Genomic DNA, 18225 nt, shown 5'->3' with positions numbered 1-18225 from the left:
ACTGTGACTGTCGACGTGACATGTGGAGGTGTGACACGGTGCTATGCTGTAGATGTCGGCCGTCGGGACTTCCGCTGCCCGCATAGTGCGTGGGAAGGGATGGGATATGGGAAGGGATGTGGGAAGGGTGGGAAGAGAAGGGGTGGGTGAGACTGGGAAGACTAGGAGACTGGGGGATGAGGAACTCTGGGAAAGTGGATGGCTGGTGGTTTGGTAAGCTGGGCTGGTAATGGGCGGTATGGTGGCTGGTGGGCAGTATGGAGTGATGTGTTGATGATGGTTGTCCGAAGAGTTATACTAGGTAGCAGATGCTTGAAGCTTCAATATCAATAATGGCTGTGACATCGTGAAATGTGAAATCGCGAACTGTGAAACCGTGAAATCGGGGGTATCAATCCAACCATCCATTCCAGCATCTAGAATCTAGCATCTAGCATCTAGCATCTAGCACCTACCCGTCCAACATAACTCCACTAACGATAGGGGCCTCAAGAGTAGTACTAGTAGGTGCTTGAGGCATCAATAGGTAATGGCAGTGAAATCGTGAAATCGTGAAATCGTGGGTATCATTCTAACATATATCTACTCTAGCATCTAGCATCTATCCATCCTTCTCGTCCGTCCGTCTCGTCCGTCCATCCGTCCGCCGTTAATTATACCTTCACTGCCCAATTCTAAACCCCTTCACCCCTCCCCCTCCCTCTAATCCAAGCATTATCGTATTCCTCTTTCCCTTCCCCTCCCTCTAATCCAAGCATTATCGTATTCCTCTTTCCCTTCCCCTCCATCACGTATCATCATGCCTGGTAAAATAACTCTTCCTAATATCGACCGCCGCTACCATTCCGAGGAACGCGACAATGACCAGCGCGCCAATCCCCCCCACCGCTGCGAGCTCTGGCCCACCCGCCAGCGCCTTCCCGCGCAGTAGCGTGCGCTGCCAATGCCACCACCGCACCCACCCAAGCAGGCTGATGGAGATCGCGCACACGATCAGTCCGACGGCCAGAGGTTTTCCGAGAGCGTAGAAGCCAAACACGGGGTCGGGGTTGGGCGAGTGCTGCAGGATCTGGAGTTGTGCGACTATTACGGCGAGAAGCGCTAAAGCGAGGGACGTGCGGTGGTAGGAGAGGTAGGTTCGCTCCAGGGCTGGGTGGATTAGTATCTATGTGAAGGTTGGGTGGAAGAAGGTTGGAGGTGGAGGTGGGGGGAGGGGGGCCTCGGAGATCGAAGAGGGGGATGGGAGGGTCTCGGAGAATGGGGAGGAGGGGGGAGAGAAGCGAGAGAAGCAAGGGATAATGAGGACGATTGGGTATAGTTAGGGTGACAGCCGGTGACTGGCCCCAGCAGTAAGCAAACCAGTGGTCAGCGGATCGCTTATGCACCCGCTCCATCTCCATCTCCGAATCTCCGATGCCTCGCCGCACCAAGCCCAAGCCCCACATATGTATAAGGCTGGGCGTGGAGGTGGAGGGGAGGAGGAGCGCGGGAACCCGGGGCCGTTTGGGGTACCAGCCATCAGCAGCCATCAGCATCCATCAACCATCTCACCGCCCCAGACCAGACCAGACCAGACCAGACCAAACTAGCAGCCGCACGCGAATGACATGATGCGGTGCGGTGCCAGCGGGTGGGGAGAACGGGTGGGGACTCCGACAGGCTCACGATAAATGATCTCATAGTATGTGTACCGTATATTAAGCGGACTGGGGACATGGATTCGATAACGGGGAATTCGAATCTGGCAGCCGGAGTTGTTTTTTCTTTTTTTTCTTCCCTTCGCCTGATAGTTTTCAGAGCAGAAAAGAAAAGGAAAAGAAAGAAAGAGAAATTACTCTCCGCTTCAGCGCCAAAATATGCATAGCGGGCAAGGAATGGCCGGTAAATGAATGAAGGAGAAAAAAAACACGAGGGAAAGATTGTGGGGAAGTTTGGCAGGTGGGCAAGCGGACATGTGAAGCAGAAGAAGGGTCCAGGTCCAGCCTTAACTTCCCGTCAAGTCTGAAACACCCCTCTCCCCTGATGACAGTTGTAATATGTATTATACGTACCGAGATGGTCACGTGCGTCCGCCCCTGGAACAACGACGGAGATGTGGTTTCTCCAGAAACAATTCAGCTGCGCGCGAGCTGGGCCGAAGATCCCTGTCGGCGGCAGTTTTTCCCCGTTCTCAGCTTCTTCGTCATCGTCGAAGAACTCGTACTGGAATTGGCTTCGGGGCCGGCTCGGAACAGTGCGGATCGGCTCGAGGTGCGTCGAGATCGTGTGGTCGGACGAGGCGTCGTCGTCGGCGGATGTGATGGACGACGGTGAGGAGCGAAGCGAGGGTGCGGGCGCGGTCGGGAGTGGCAGCGGGAGCGAGCTCGGGCTGGGGTTCGGGCTCGCTGGCGGCGGCGGCTGTTGCCATTGACGCAGTCGTTCCTCAAAGGTTGCCATGCCAGTGCTTGTGCTTGCTGCTGTGATGACTCTTGCGGATGCGACGCAAACGAAGGAGGAAGGAAGTGAGTACGAGGTCGCGTGCGCTATCTGGGAGAGAGGGGGGTTCGGCTCTCAGAGCTTCGGCTTGGAGCTTGGCTACATCACTACGTAGCTGGCTGGCTGGCTGCGCTTGGAATCGGGTTTTGGCGATTGGCTTAACATTGCCGTTTGGGGCGGATCCGAGGAGGTAACGTGACCGCCATTGAAGTCTGTGCGCTCCCGGAGCCCTCCCATTTGCCGAGGTTGTTCATGCTGACCTGACCGCTGGGGCGAATCATAGGTAAAGTCGAAACATCTCGTTCCAAGGAAAAAGCCAACACGGCTTCCATAGGACAGATCTAGTCTGCCTGCCCTAAACCCTATGTACTACTACAGTACTCACCTATAGCCAGCGAGTGCTATCCCCATGCATCGATTCAGGAAGGCCAGGGGCGAACGGTAACTTTGTACGTTCATACATACGAGCAGTTCAATATCAAATGCTATGTACATAGATACTTACAGTACTTCCAGAGCACCGACGGGAAGGTGCTATATGCGATCATGCCGCATACGAGCTTCGTGATCTGGTCGATATCTAGTCTCTGCGCAGCTGCTGCGATCTCGCCAGCGCTGTGTATCATTCCGAGCTCGAGGGGCTGGCTGGCTGGCTGGATGGCTGGCTGGCTATCATGCATCTGCTCTGCTGACTGCTGATCTCCAGCGGGAGGTAAGTGCACAGTTACATGTGCATGTTTGGAGTATATGCTCACTCACTTCTCTCCGAGCATCAACAGGAGCAGGTGCAGCAGCAGCAGCAGCAGTAGGAGCAGGAGGTACATACGTCGGTGGGAGGTACATACATCGGTGAGAGGGGGTCCATCACGTGCCACGAGCGGCCAGTGCTACCCCCTCGACCACCGACAGACAGGCGGATAAAGCCTAGGCGGAGCGATCAACCGTCAGATATTTCATATGGACGACGTGGGGCTCTCGTCCGCTTGCCCGACGGATGGAAGGCGGAAAGGTAAAGCTGCCTATATGTACATACCTCATACATAAGCACCTACATCCAGCCAGCCAGTAGCCAGCGCCCAGCGCGGGGGTCAGCAAAACATACGGTAGGTATGCCCTAAAACATATGGGATGACTCCCCCCCGCGCGCGCAGAGAGCCCGAATCGGGGTTCTTCCGGCTGGCCGGAAGAGCGGGACTGGACGCCTATTGAAACGAAAGGTGTGTTTGTACATATCTGTCTGGTTAGTGTTCGTACATACCTATGGTGGTTTGGGGGGCTGGGTGAGGGGGCAGTGGCAGTGGCTGACCGACCGACTAGATGTAACTATGGCTTCGTTCTTGTCTGCCCGTGGGGACTGGAAGAACTCCTCGCTGCTGTCCTACTCCCTCATTTGTGGGTACATACCTACATACCTTCTGCACCGGGTTCGCATATAAGTGAAGCCGGACCGAATGCTGCTGCCTTCCACACATGCCAGCGTTGTGCTTGGTGCTCCAAAGTAGTTCCGTTTGTGGAGTAGCATCAACATCGTGAGTCCTTGGTGGGGAGAGCAAGCCACGATTATGGAAGACCCACATCGACTAGAGGCTTCGTTGAAGGTAAGGCCTACGGTAGTGGGATTCTCTTCTGGGAGGCCTGGGATTTGTATGTACATACCGGAGCCTGAGGGCCAAGAGCCATGGACGATTGTGTCCTCCTTCTCGCATGGGTTTGATTGCGAGGTGGTCGCGCGAGATGAATTGCATGTGCTCGTGGTAAACACTCTGTGAGAGGGGCTCACTTCAGAGAGTTTGGAAGAAGTCTCATCCGTCATCTCAGTCCGCACTCTGGCCGGCCAGAGACCCTCACAGATAGTTACCTACGTGAACGCGGGGGATATGCTGCACTACCGTTTTCAGCTCGGCAGTCTCTACTGGACCGCAAGAAGACTTGCAGCGCATGTAGATACAGCAACCAAACAAATGTCGGTGCTTGCCGTCCGCCCTAGCTCCGCCCCAGCTCCGCCTCAGCTCCGCTACCACCGAGGCATGTACCCAAGTACCTAGTACCTACCTACTATCCACCAATTGCAAGTCAGCCAGTCAGTCCGGTCCTACGTATGTAACTACACGGTGAACGGCAGATTATATGAAATATGGGGGGAGGATTGCTCGCAAGCAAGCCGTCAATGTCGTTGAATAGGTTTTTGCAATATGGATCAATGTGCTTTTTTTCTCGCCAGGTTGAACGGGAGAACCATGAATTGAAATCTCCGAATCTTCGCGGCGGCCAGGGTTCTGGTGCGCGTATCTTCATTTGGAGAGATTCAACGCACCTTGCATTGCATGTTCCTTCGCAGAACACAGGCTGGTCGTGCCAACCGCGAGGGACGGGTGCTGAGTGCAGTGCAGTGCAGTGCAGTGCGCGTCGACTACTTTCGTGATGATTGTTTTTTTGTTTGGTAACGGTCAGATTAGTGCTGGCAGGGCCAGGGGCAGGGGGGCTGGATGGGGCTTGCCTTGCAAGGGTTAGAGCATTGTCAATTTGAGGGATCCTCTGGAGACGGCGGCTGACGGCCCGCCATTACCGATCGCGGCCCTGGGTGGGGTGATCGTCGGCGGGATGGCAGACGCATGCTCGATTTACCCACTCCGCAAGCCTTTTAAATTTGACGCCGGACCTTCGACGCGGATTTCCCGCCAGGACCCCACAGTCCTTGGGCCCAACTGTAGACACAATCAGTCCGCCCCACACGTGCCCCGGCCCTTGGCAACCGTTGACGCGAGGCCCCCTCCCCTAAAAACTCTCTCCTGCTCCCCAGCGGCCACCACCTGCGCCAGTGGGCAGAAAAAAGATGGAACCCAGCTGCACACTGAGGAATTTTTCCGACGCATGTTATAGCGATACTCATCTATCAATCAAGCACCGCACATACTGGCTTAGCTATCATTGCCCAACGCACGGATCAATTCGAGGACGCGGCGGATCCTCCCAGTTCCGTCAGTCGTCTGGCTCCACCGTACGTACATACGTTGGTCGACTCCACTCAGCCGGCCCATCTACCTAGCCTTCGGCGGGGGTTCGATAGTAAACCTACCCACTACGCGACGGGTGGGGGGTAACTAGAGCATGCCGATTGATTGAGTGATTGATTGACTGATTGATGGAAGGCAAGGAAAGCAAGCCCCATGTTTAGTTTCGCTCCCAGCCTGGTGGCGTTGCTGTCATCGTTCGGTCCGGGCCCGTGTAGGGCTTGTCGTTTCTCCCGCACCCTATGTGCTAGTAGGTAAAGTAAGGTAAGGTGAGGTAAGGTATGTATGTGGAAAGCTACGGGGGGTGGGCCTTTTTGCACGTCCGGTCGGAAGCTCTGGGATATCTGTCCGTCGGCGCTCGACCTATAAAGCCGGCGGTGCACGCCACCTACTAAATGGTGGATTGTTTGACCTGCTGCTACGCCGACAAATAGCGATTAACATTCAATATATAATTCCGCCCTCCGCCGCCGCCTCGCTCTGGTCAGTGGGATCTCTACAGTACAGGCCTTCCTTCGCCGAAACAAAAACTCCCAAACACCCAAACCCAACATCCCCACTGAACGGGCCGGGACAAGTAGTCCCCGCCTGTTGAACCACAGTCAAGATGGGTTCCCACGTCAGCAAGTGTTCAGGGCCGGAACGCAGGCAGTCGACCGCGACGAAGAAATCGAGTCCGAAGTCGAATAGGGCGACCGTGAAGACCTACGATGGTCCTGAGCGAAGCCCGAGGGTCAGAGAATTGATGTCCAAATTGACACTGGAGCAGAAGGTCTTGTTTTTCGCCGTCTATTACTTGCAAATGTACTCCGTTAGCTTTGGCTGCTGGCGCGAGTGTTGCAGGGTGAATGAGGCGAGGGTGCTGACGTGATTGGCTTTTTAGGTCTCCCTTTTGGCAGCACAAGACTTCTGGCGTACCCAAGAGATCAAGGAACATGGGATCCCCGCATTGAAGGTGACGGACGGGCCCAACGGAGCCCGTGGCGAATTCTTCACGGACGGCACTCCGGTTTGTATTCCATGCCATGTTTGGCGGCAGTTCCTGCGAAGACTCGCGTTGCTGACGGACCGCAGGCTGCGCTACTTCCCTGTGGTATATCACTCGCCGCCACTTGGAATACCGAAATCCTCCACTCCATCGGCAGGACTCTCGCCGAGGAAACGAAGGCGCGCCAGGCACAGGCATTGCTCGCCCCAACCGTGTGCATGCACCGCTCACCTCTCGGAGGCCGCAACTTCGAGTCCTTCTCGGAGGATCCGCTTGTCACCGGAAAACTCTCGTCCGCGTACATCAAGGGTCTGCAAGAGGGCGGTGTGGGTGCCACCATCAAGCACTATGTTGGTAACGAGCAGGAGACGTGGAGAATGACCGTCGACTCCATCATCGAAGAGAGGCCGCTGAGAGAACTGTACCTGAAGCCGTTCGAGATCGCCATCAGAGAGGCGAAGCCGTGGGCTGTTATGTCGTCCTATAACTTGGTCAATGGCAAACATGCGGATATGAATGAATTCACACTGCGGAAGGTTCTGCGTGGCGAGTGGAAATACGATGGGTAAGGGTTCCTTCTCGTTATATCCTCTCGTGTGGGTTCTGAATTTTTTTTGCTTCCTAGACTGGTTATGTCCGATTGGGGTGGAACGAACTCGACCGTGGAGTCCATCAAGTACGGCTGTGATCTAGAAATGCCTGGCCCATCAAAAGTGCGTGGCAAGAAGGTGATGGATGCCATCAGGAAGGGAGAGCTCACAATTCAAGACATCGATGAGTGTGCAGCCCGTGTCCTCACCTGGATAGAGAAGTGTGGGCGTTTCGACCTCCCATGGACGGAATCGGAGGAGAAATCCATCGATACCCAGGCGACGCGGGATCTGATCCGACAGGCGGGGCACGAAGGCCTGACGCTACTGAAGAACGAGAACCACACTCTCCCGATCGGCCCCGAGGTGCGGAAAATCGCCATCATCGGCCCGAACGCGAAACAGGCCATTGCCGGTGGAGGTGGAAGCGCGAGTTTGAAGCCATACTACCTCACGACTCCGTACGACTCCATCAAGGAGATGGCAGGTGATAGGGAGATCGTCTACGCTCCCGGCGCCCAGACGGATAAGTGGCTCCCACTGGCATCAAACATCTGCACAACACCATCGGGCAAGCCTGGAGTGATCCTCGAGTTCTACAAGGGCGACAAACTCGAAGGCACTCCCATGTTCATCCAGAACCGGCCCAAGACGGATCTGTACCTGTGGGACAACGCACCGAAGGAAGTTCTTCCCGAGTATTCTTTCCGAGTGAAGACGCAGATCATCCCCGAGACCACCGGAAAGCACACTTTCGGCCTGTCGAGCGTCGGTCCGGCGAAGATGTACATCAATGGCGAGCTCCTGATCGACAACTGGGACTGGACGGATGCGGGCGAAGCCATGTTCGACGGCTCGGTGGAGGAGCTCGCGCTCTGGCCCATGGAGGCGGGAGGAGTCTATGAGATCCTGATCGAGAGCAACAACGAAGTCCGGCCCGCGAGCAAGACCGGCCCCACGCATGGCTACGGCGGATGCCGTATCGGCTACGTGGAACGACCGGACAAAGACTTCGTCGCCGAGGCTGCCGCGGTTGCCGCCAGCGCCGATGTGGCCATCGTCGTGGTCGGCCTGGACGCAGAATGGGAGTCGGAGGGTTACGATAGGCAGACCATGGACCTTCCCAAGGACGGCAGCCAGGACCGCCTCATCGCCGCCGTCGCGAAGGCCAATCCCCGCACCATCGTCGTCAACCAGTCCGGCACCCCCATAACCATGCCATGGGTCAACGAGGTCCCCGCCATCATCCAGGCGTGGTACCAAGGCCAGGAAGCCGGAAACGCCCTCGCCGACGTCCTCCTCGGCAACGTCAACCCCAGCGGAAAGCTCCCCGTCACCTTCCCCAAGCGACTTGAGGACAACCCGGCCTACCACAACTGGCCAGGCCAAGACCAGCGCGTCCTCTACGGCGAAGGCGTATTCATTGGGTACCGCCATTACGACCGCCTCAACATTGCACCGCAGTTCGCATTCGGCCACGGAATCTCGTACACCACGTTCGAGTACGGCAGTCCCAGCATCAGCGGCAGCACGCTTTCCGACAGCGGAAAACTGACCATCCTGGTGTCGGTCAAGAACACCGGGACGGTCGCCGGTAAAGAGATCGCCCAGTTGTACATCCGCGACGTCAAGTCCCGACTTCCGCGACCAGAGAAGGAGTTGGCCGCGTTCGTGAAGGTCGCGCTGGAGCCCGGTGAGACAAAAACTGTCGAGATGACCATCGACAAATATGCTGTTGGCTATTACGACCCGAGCCTGTCAGCCTGGATAGCAGAGGAGGGACAGTTCGTAGGACTTGTAGCGGCGTCCGCTGTGGACATCCGGTAAGCTCCAACCCCCCTCCAAATCACAATGTCCATCGTGACTGACAATCTTCTAGTGGATCAGTAGAATTCGAGGTTGCAGAATCATTCACCTGGATCGCATAAGATGGGATGGTATGGGGTGGTGGGATGGGTGGACATGTTTTTGATTTTGTGTGTGTGTGGGAGGAATGAATATGAACATTGAATGGGCCACGTTATGTATATGTGAGATGGGGGGTATTTTTTCGGGGTTATTGTTTCCTTTTCCTTTTCCGTATGCATTTGTTTCAATGCTGTATGTTTTCGTGATCGGACAAATAGGTGCCGAAGCGCCGACGCGCCGACGGTGCTGAGTGAATTCCGGTGATCCTAGTTGGTGTCTTGGCCGTAGGTGGAATCATGGCCCGTCTCGGACTCCGAGTTGAGTCTCCTGATCGATGAATCCGGCTTCATTCTGGAAGTGGACTGGAAATGTCGTTTTGCACCTCCGTTCCGATAGTACTGTCCTCTGGTGGAAGTGATGACAGTCAACCGCGGTCAACCGTGGTCCGTTCCATCCGTTCCGTCCAGCTAGTTGAGTCTCGAGATAGTTCGGCCCGGACTGCAGTCCAGACTGTCGGGACGACGTCAGTCCAGTCAAGTCCAGTCCAGAGGTTTTGGCAGACTGCCTGGAAGTAGTGCGTCCAGTCTCAATACCCCTCCAGACGGCCCTTTTGCAGACGGCTCCTTTGCCAACACCCCTCCAAACCGGCGGCAGGCCGAGAGAAGAGCACACAAAGAAGAAAGAGGAGGTATAGGTTGATCGTCTATTCGGTAGATGATGATGAGAGAGAGAGAGAGAGAGAAAGAAGAAGAAGAAGAAGAAGACGACCCGCCCTGCGCGCCAAAGTTGATGCGTACTACTAACCACATTCGTTCTCCCCCGCCGACACCGCCGACTGGAGTCCCCCTTCACTTCCGCCTCTCGCCGACAGCTCCTCCATCAAATAAATAAGAAGTTACGATAGATAGCGAGTAACGATTCATAAAGACATTAAAGCAAGCAATTAAGCACAGCACAACATCGAGAACCCATCCCACTCCCGTCATTCAGAGCCCAATCGTATCTGCTTCATCCTGCTTCTTTAGACGTCTCGTGAGAAAATATGCCGATATCGTCGTACAAACCATCAGCACCACCGACACCATAACATACACCCACACATCCTTCCTTACGGTAATGGATGAAGCATCTCCATCGGCCTTGGTGTTGTACTGGACCATATTGGTACCGAAGAATGACTATTCCGGAATTTCATCAGCCAGCCACGTGGGGTAGGTATATTGGAAGCAGAAACTGACCGCTACGAAGCTTGCGGGCAAGTATATTGTTGCGATCAAGGTGGCTACCGCCATCATCCGCGAATGTGCCTTCGTTTTTTCGGCGATCGTCACCATCGCTTTGTTCTCGGAGACGGTTTGGGAGGCGAGGGATTTCAGAGAGTTGCTGTTCGCTTGGCGGAGCTCGTCGTTTTGGAAGTCCAGGATTTTCAGCGTCTACGGGTGTCTTGTAAGCCTACACCTCAGATGATCAGGAGGAGAAGTCGTTCATACTAGCTGGTTGACAACCGTCGCGAATCGTAGGTGCTTCTGAATATTCCGCATATGACACTCTATCGTGCGTTGGTACTGCTCAATCTCTGAAAGAAAGGATGCATGAGTATCCCGTGTAACCCCCGTGTCCGTACTTTCGTGCATGCTCTTGGAGTGTTTGACCAGCGTGTTGGCAACATCCAGATTCGCCTCGAGAAGTAGAAGAGCATTCTCTAGCTCCCATTGGACACGGCAGATGTTCTGGCAGTGCGTGAGTTTCACGTCGGACTCGCGGTAGGTGTTGTTGAGGAAAGATGTCTTGTCGTTCTATTGTAGAGTTGGCATTAGGGCAAGTGACGAAAGTGGAATTAAAAAACATACAATCGCAGTTATTTCGTTTCCCAGATATCTGATGTATTCTTCCCAGGTCTTCTCACAAGACCATAGCAGGAGAAGGTGCAAAAGCAGAGGGTGCGCGGCCGGCGCCCGATAAAGTGAATCCTCGCCGGCTTCGTGGATTCGTCCGAGAAGCTCCCTAGTCGTCTTCGGGAGCTGGATGAAAATCCACGCAGATGAATGGGCACCAGTGGTATATTTTTGATAGACGGCACATTGTCGACACGACCACGGATCGTCTAGTACATCACGGCCATGCCTCTCGAACTTGCGGAGATTATAGCATACTTCTGCATGGCAATCTTCAGTAAGGAATGAAGGAATAGACTGGTCTTTGAGGACTTACCGAAGATTGTCGATTGATGCTGATCGGGTGCCACGGAGACGTGCCGAAAACATCCACCGCCGAGATACTCGTACGTTTTGCAAGTTTTGAGGCTTAATCTGAGAACTGACTGGAAGTATCGCGGAAAGACACCGTGGACATGACAGAGCATCTTGAACATTTCCAGTGATATCTGCAGACGCGTCCATGAATTCGTCTGTGTAATGAAACTAAAAGAGGGCCCCAATTAAAATGTCCGATCACAACACGAGTAAACAGGGGGGGCTTCTGACAAGAATTTCGTCTCTCCTTCGGTTTCCCTTCCATCCCCTTTGAGAAAGGATTCTAAGCTTTCGAGGGAAGAAACATTGTAAACCTCCTTTGCTCGGTAGACCTGCAGATGGATCGCCGACGGTTTCTGGACAAATAGATCTCCGTAGTTCCCTATCAGCTCCCGGACTTCGTGAAAATCATCTAGCATTCCACTTGTCGATGCTGTAGCCGTAGGGTAGTTCTCCCATCCGTGAACCTGGGCCTCCTGGCGTCACCATTAGCCATCTTCAAAATCTGGAAGCGAGCGCATCGGTTCAATACATACAGTATTCATCTTTCATGTGAGGTTGCAACACGACACCGGCGAAGATTCATGTGCTGTGCTGTGTGGACGATGAAAGAGTAATCAGCGCAGCAGCGGCTGCGACCCTTCCTTAGTCCTGCGGCAACCCATTGGCGGATGTAGAGTAGGAGCATGTACAGCCTCCGAGGGGCACAGCCACTGGGTGCCAAGACATGAACTGCTCCTATGCACCATCAAAAACTGGTGCGTTTAAGCGCTGAGCCAAATGAGAACACTACTAGACCAAGCAAAGCTAAACGAGTGAGTTGCGGTGATCCGTTGCTATGGTGGATGGATACTTCCTATGCTGCCTTGACGGCGATGCGCGCACATTACATCACAAAAGAGCCCGAACTATCCACGTTCTCCAACCGGCAGCGATTCCGCGTGTTCTTGATGGACACAAATAATCGCAAAATATCATAGGTATTGCGCAAACAGTACTACACATACAATAAAAAACCCTCCGATCCGACTTTTCCGCCTTTCCCTCCAATCCGATTCTTCCGTCGTATACATTATCGTCTTTAACACGGTCTACATTCAATCTTCCAAGTCCTGAACGGAATGTTGCTGGTCCTAGAAGATCTTAGCGATGCTCGCTCTTGACAGTGGAATTTTGTGTCGACGGCGGACCTTGGTGAGGGCTCTGGGTGACTTGATACGGACTTGACCGTAGCGGTGCTGTGATGATTTAGCCGCCACTCTTGATCGGCGCGGGGTAGCAGCGCACAGCTCCTACGCACCTCCACGGTCCACTGGCCGGGAAACAGTTTGTCCAAGAGCGCATAGAGCTTGGGGAAATTCATATAGCGACTGCTCACGAATGTCACTTCTTGCATGTCGCGTTTTTTCTTCTGGTTCGGATTCGAATGGGATCGGGATGTAGTATCGACGCTCCGTTTACGACGGTCTGGTCGTTGGTATGATTGTCGGGTCGTTGGTATGACGTTCGGTAGGGATCCGGGAGGGAGATTGTGGTTTAGAGTCATATAAATACTATCCTCGCATGATTTGTTGGCCATTCGCTGGCCGGTCCAGACTATGTTCCCTGAGCGCGAATTCGGCGAAGTCGAACTTGCGCTGTCGAATGTTCGCATCCCTCCCTCCCCTAGGGCTGTGAATACCCAGAGAGTCCAGTCCTCCTTTGGTATTGCCCAAGACGGGACGGCGGATTTATAAGTCGGGCTGAGGAGAACAAGGACTACAGGCTTTCAGGCCGCGAAAGAAGACGCATACCCTACGGGCCCGGAATGAAATGAGAAACGAGGACACTGCTGGTGGCGCAGCTGCAATTTATAATTTCAGTGTGGCTGTGCGACCGACTTGCCACAACCTCCAGCTGGCAGCCAGCTGGCAACGTGTTCTCGCGTTTCAAGACTCCCAATAGCCACCCAGCTGGACTGGCTGATAATAGTCAAACTAACCACAGTAAATAAATCTTGGGTACGAGTGAAATCGAAATTTCCCTAGCTTGAGGGGTATCACTTCGTCACCATCGGATTGAACCGGCCCTGGAGACAATTTGATGCTCAATACCCACAACTGTCTCTTATGCAACCCACTGACCCTCATGATGTCCAAGCGTGATAGTGTTTAACCCCTCCAGCTTTAATTTCTCGTTCAATTTACTCTATCTCGGCTTTTCGCTGACCAGCAACTCGATCAAACAACTTATACCGGGAAAGTCGATAGTTCTCGCAGCGGGCCAACAACGTTTTCATAGAACTCCTCAAGGACCTTCTGTCGCGAGCCGCTACCGCTGCCAAAATTGCTGCAAAGGCAAGCAAGCGTTGCATTCGCATACGTCGATCCCATAAGGTGGCGCAACCTTGGGGCATATTTTTTGACCAGCTCGTCTCGGAACGCCGGGGGATTTGATTCCAACCTACGGCTGTTTGCGAGAAACTTTTCCAGCGGATACCAACCACCAATTTCTAGAAGAATTGTTCCGACGCTATGATAGTCGTACGAGTCGCAGGAGTGTTGTTGGGCGGAGACATACTCTGGGTTCTGGGAAGCATGCATGCACGAACTCCCGCTTCCCACTGCTGAGGTGGCTGATCCCTCGGTTTGTCCTTCTCGAGGCGAAGACCACGAATGGTGATAGTTGAGCAGGTAAGGATTCCCCAGCTCTTCAGATAGCCTCGAGACATCAGAACAACCCCCCTTGAGTTCCTCTTGAAAGAAGACCACATTCTTGGAGTTCATATCCTCATGTAACCATCCAACCAAGTGCATCTCGTGAACATAGCTGACTAGCATGTGTGCCAACCGGAGCCTCGCTCCGAGCGAAATATGGTACTTCAATTTGTCTCCTTGCTTCAATATTGTGTAAAGACTGATCGGGTGGAGCTTCTTGGGTGCTTCGGCAGCTTCCGCCTGCTCCGCCTGCTCCGATGGACGCCGAGGGTACGCAAAAACAAAGCCAGAATCCCGAGGACCAGTTGTATTCAAGGACGGTGTCACGAAACCAATGCATTCAAGAACTCGAAGCCCGCCTGGTCCCGATAGTTGACGGAAATCTTCGGCCATCAGCTGCATCAGCTGACATCTTTCCGAGGTCGTCATCGCGCTCCATTTCGCCGTAGGAGTGACCCATTCGATTATGACGTTCTTTTCATTGTACTGACCGATTGAGATACCCTCTTCGAACCGTGTTGCGATATCGAGCGCGCTCGAAGTCAGCCGCAAGGCTTCCATCTCGAAAGCCTTTGAGCTAGACATTTCAGACCGATATTGAACCGTCACTGGCCGTAGGTTTTCCAGTTTACTCGATGTGAGCCTAGTGCTGAGTTTTGAACAGTCATCCGGTGGGGAATCTAATCCAATACCGTCCAGCGCAATTGGCGCATAGCTTTTGGGAATCAACAGATCTTCTAGCCCCGCTTGCCTTGGGTTTTCTCGGTACCAGCTCTGAAGGGAATCCTCCAGCTTGTCAATGTGGTCCCTAATCCGCTCGTGGGATGGTCTGCGGTTGGCAGTCATGTCCGCGGAAGGCAGCATGGATTCTTCGTTCTGGGGGGCGTGATCAAATTCTCCGAGTAAGCCGATCAGAACCTGTCGAACGGAGCTCTCTATCCCGCCGACAGCGGCCATATCATCGGGCGAAACACCACCGGCTCCCGTAAGCTGTAGGGCATTCCCCCATGCAGTGAAACGCGTATACTCAAGCTGAATTGTGTCGGGCTTCCCAGAGGCGTCTTTTGCCGCCTGCAATGCATGGAGGTAGTGTTGGAAAACAGTTTGTACGGCGTTAAAAAGGGCCATGGCGCTCACGAAGGACAGCTCCAGGTTGACCTGCTTAGCCTTGGGGCGTTGTTTGGGGTCGATTCTAAGCATTGATAATGCCACATCGAGCAAAAGCCGGAACGCTGGATCGTTTGATTTCGCTTTTGTTTGGTTGAACCAACGAAGAACCGACGGCCTCAAGAACTCGCCTCGGAAGAAATATTGATCCTTCACATTGTGGAAGAAACCGACCCCGAAACGCTGGTCTCGGAAGCTTTTCACGCCGTCCGGTCCGTCCTGTATGTACGCCGCGATCTCCGACAACATGCATCCATACGACCATATATCCAGTGGCCTTCCTACATGTTGATACATCAACCCTTGCTTCGGATCCATGCATTCCGGCCCTACATAATCTCCCAGGCCTGATTTCCACTTTGTCTGAGAGTTTTCCTCCTCCAACTTTGTCTTTGCGTACCCAAAATCGGCGAGATAGAACGTCTTCGAGTCGACGAGGATATTTGCGGGCCCGATATCATGGTGGTAGCCGATTCGGTTGAGCTCCGTGTCGTGGTCACCGGTACTGAGAGTAATTGAATGGATATTCTCCAGTGCCGATGAAAGTCCTTGCAGGGCTGTATAGATGGTGTAATCTTTCTCGAACCCTCCGTGACGCTGTGGAAGGGCTAGAAACGTCTCTAAATCCACTTCGTATAGAGGGAATAGGAAGTGGTGGCGATCCTGGTACGTGTATGTGCCTAAGAGCTTTACTACGTTGGGGTGCTGTAGCCGATGGAGGATCCGCAGAGTTTCCATTTCTCGCTCGAGATATTTTCCATGCTGGAGCGTCTTTCTGACCATGAAAACTTGCGATGTCTGAGCCGAACCTCTTAGGATCGTACACCATGGACTCGCTGTGGATCAACACACCTGTTTTGGAAAGATGGTCTGCAATGAAGGTACTACCGACATCTTGTGTACAGTGCCGAAGAAGCCGTTCCCCAAGAAAGCCTCGTTCGTAAACGGCAGGATCTCGTCCTTATGGAAATGATAATGGTGATCGCTCATCTCTCGGAGCAACACCCTCGGCAGAAACTCCCATTGAATGTGCCGTGCAAACTCCCAACCAAAGGTCCCAGAAATCAACATGGCCCTCGCTTCGTCAAGCGGCAGCGCATCATCGAGTGCATCGTGCTCGATGAATCCCGTGAGACCGCGATGCCATTTCTTCCAGACGAGGATGCCAAAGAGCACGCGACCCCTGTCGAAAATGATGTCGACCATGCTCGATCGTTGCCAGTCCGGAACCGCGCAAAGGTGTATAACCTCCGCGATTGCCCGCCGCGATAGAAGTGACTTGAGGTCGTGCGGATCGACGAAAGACCGGCCATCAACGGATTGTTGGTGGAGCTTCCCTATCTCGAGCCGTAGTGTATCGATCGTGAACGCCATCGAAGAAGAGGAGGAGACCGAGCGACTTGGTTGTGCGCAGGAGTGACCAGGCTTGTGCGCTGTGGAATGACACGGCCCTAATATCCCCTGATGGGAAAGGAAGCAAGAGAGGTATACGACACGCCGAGAACTAGGTATCCTGAGGATTCGGAAAGATATGTGGATCCTCACGAAGATTATGTGCTGTCACCATCATACATATACGGCTGTTCGGTGGTGTCCGACCATTTGCCGCCTTGCCAACGCGAAGTACGACACTGCATGCGCAATACCTACCTTGTACGTCCGCAAAGAGGAGAATGAAGAATCCACTGTGTGGATTCCATCATTCCACACTTTCTAATGCGTGCTATTGATAGATGGAGGGGGAAAATGAATCTTGGCCATAACCATACTGACCAATCGCCAGAGTCGAGGATAGCTACGTGCTGGCGCCCCGGTGCGGAACAGGTATTACTTTGCGTTCAGCGGAAACACGGGCGCTTAAACATTATGCTATGGTAGCACGTCCATGCCAGCACCCACCTCTCAGCCGTATCACGACGATCCAACATTCCGACGTGTACAATACATGCTAGGGAAGTATGCAGGAGCAGGCTCACATTTCGAAAGAGAAAAAAAGAAAAAACCTCGAAGCCGCCCAGACGCTTAGCTGGACTGTAATAGTGGTCGAACTAGCGCGCAATATCATACGTATCATCACCGGATTGAAACATGCGGATGCAGAATGAGTCTGTCTCCAAGTCCATGACATAAATGCTGCCGCACAGTGTACCACTCGCTCGCACCTGGAAGACACATAAATCACACACCTGACGTCTCAAAGCAAGTCCCGGAAGCCCAGATTTCATCGATTTTGCTCTGAGACACTACTCTATCGTATTCCAATCGTCACCTCGCCAGCTGTAGCTTCATTTTGTAACTCTTCCCCCAACCACAAATGTTAACCTCTGCTATATCCTCCGGCCCGAACATGTAATGTGCATTGCCGGATCGACAGATACAGAGCAGTTCTGCACTATGCCGCGTCGGACTCCGATGGTATTTTCCTCGGAACCCGATGTTCGGAACCGACAGACTCTATCCATTCTAACGACGCCAACGAAGCCGCGAACGAAGATCCGGTTCTGGGTGCCTTCGTTCCTGAGAACGTCGGAGAGCCGCAAATCTGGAGGGACGATTTGAAAATCTCACATCCTTAATCTTCCGATCCTTTTTCTGGCCGAAGTGATGTGGCAAATACGGGAGCAGAGACTGAATTTTGAAAGGATTGGCAGGGGGAGAAATCAGGGTCGCGGTATTTGTATGAAACCAATTATTCCTATTTACGTACCATCCGGATACACGCTGTGTCCACGTTGACGATATGAAACCAAAGCTCACTTCAGTATCGCCAAATTATTTCCAAGCATGTGTATTCTTATATACAGCTGGGTCAGCCCAACCCTATTATTCGCGGTCAGCGTCGCGTCGGTAAAATCGGTTCATTAAAAAACATCCTCATCCTCATCACCTTCACCGGGACCAAAAGTAATCCAGAGCGCCGCCTGATATACGATGAGGCGGGATCTCTTGCCGCTTCCGTAAATTCTACCCCTCTCTCCTCCTACCCCCGCACTCTCGCGGAATACATTTAATTACGGTCAATGTATATTAGATGATTATAAGCCACCGCGATATAGGTCCCTTTGGCTATACAGTAAGCAATTTTTTTAAACCCCCCTCCTCCTTCGTCCGGGTGACGTCTGATGATACAAGCTTTAT

At 53.4% G+C, this 18225-nt stretch overlaps 4 protein-coding genes across 4 annotated transcripts; 1 reads left to right on the top strand and 3 right to left on the bottom strand.

Annotated features, from left to right (window-relative positions):
- Window positions 1-720: 720 nt before the first annotated feature.
- On the bottom strand, window positions 721-2665 carry BZA05DRAFT_405676 (uncharacterized protein). Its single transcript, XM_051484422.1, has 2 exons — window positions 2052-2665; window positions 721-1149 (listed from the first exon to the last, which is right to left on the bottom strand). The coding sequence occupies exons 1-2, from the start codon at window positions 2434-2436 to the stop codon at window positions 788-790; spliced, it is 747 nt and encodes a 248-aa protein (XP_051337065.1). The 5' UTR covers window positions 2437-2665; the 3' UTR covers window positions 721-787.
- Window positions 2666-6231: 3566 nt separating this feature from the next.
- Window positions 6232-8992, top strand: BZA05DRAFT_426646 (glycoside hydrolase superfamily; the record flags this gene model as incomplete). Its single annotated transcript, XM_051486024.1, has 5 exons — window positions 6232-6258; window positions 6370-6495; window positions 6561-7039; window positions 7100-8887; window positions 8944-8992. The coding sequence occupies 5 exons, from the start codon at window positions 6232-6234 to the stop codon at window positions 8990-8992; spliced, it is 2469 nt and encodes an 822-aa protein (XP_051337064.1).
- Window positions 8993-9663: 671 nt separating this feature from the next.
- On the bottom strand, window positions 9664-11880 carry BZA05DRAFT_405670 (uncharacterized protein). The gene is made up of 7 exons (XM_051484421.1): window positions 11761-11880; window positions 11456-11700; window positions 11184-11392; window positions 10823-11127; window positions 10463-10768; window positions 10211-10405; window positions 9664-10150 (listed from the first exon to the last, which is right to left on the bottom strand). Exons 1-7 carry the CDS (start codon window positions 11767-11769, stop codon window positions 9959-9961), a joined length of 1461 nt encoding a protein of 486 aa, XP_051337063.1. The 5' UTR covers window positions 11770-11880; the 3' UTR covers window positions 9664-9958.
- Window positions 11881-13165: 1285 nt separating this feature from the next.
- BZA05DRAFT_128715 (kinase-like domain-containing protein) lies at window positions 13166-16764 on the bottom strand. The gene is made up of 2 exons (XM_051478764.1): window positions 15940-16764; window positions 13166-15885 (listed from the first exon to the last, which is right to left on the bottom strand). The coding sequence occupies exons 1-2, from the start codon at window positions 16459-16461 to the stop codon at window positions 13453-13455; spliced, it is 2955 nt and encodes a 984-aa protein (XP_051337062.1). The 5' UTR covers window positions 16462-16764; the 3' UTR covers window positions 13166-13452.
- Window positions 16765-18225: the final 1461 nt, after the last annotated feature.

The sequence above is a fragment of the Tricharina praecox genome, assembly GCF_024521635.1.
Source record: "Tricharina praecox strain CBS 144465 chromosome Unknown BZA05scaffold_22, whole genome shotgun sequence".
NCBI classification, from domain to species: domain Eukaryota; kingdom Fungi; phylum Ascomycota; class Pezizomycetes; order Pezizales; family Pyronemataceae; genus Tricharina; species Tricharina praecox.
This window is presented reverse-complemented; position numbering and strand designations above follow the sequence as displayed.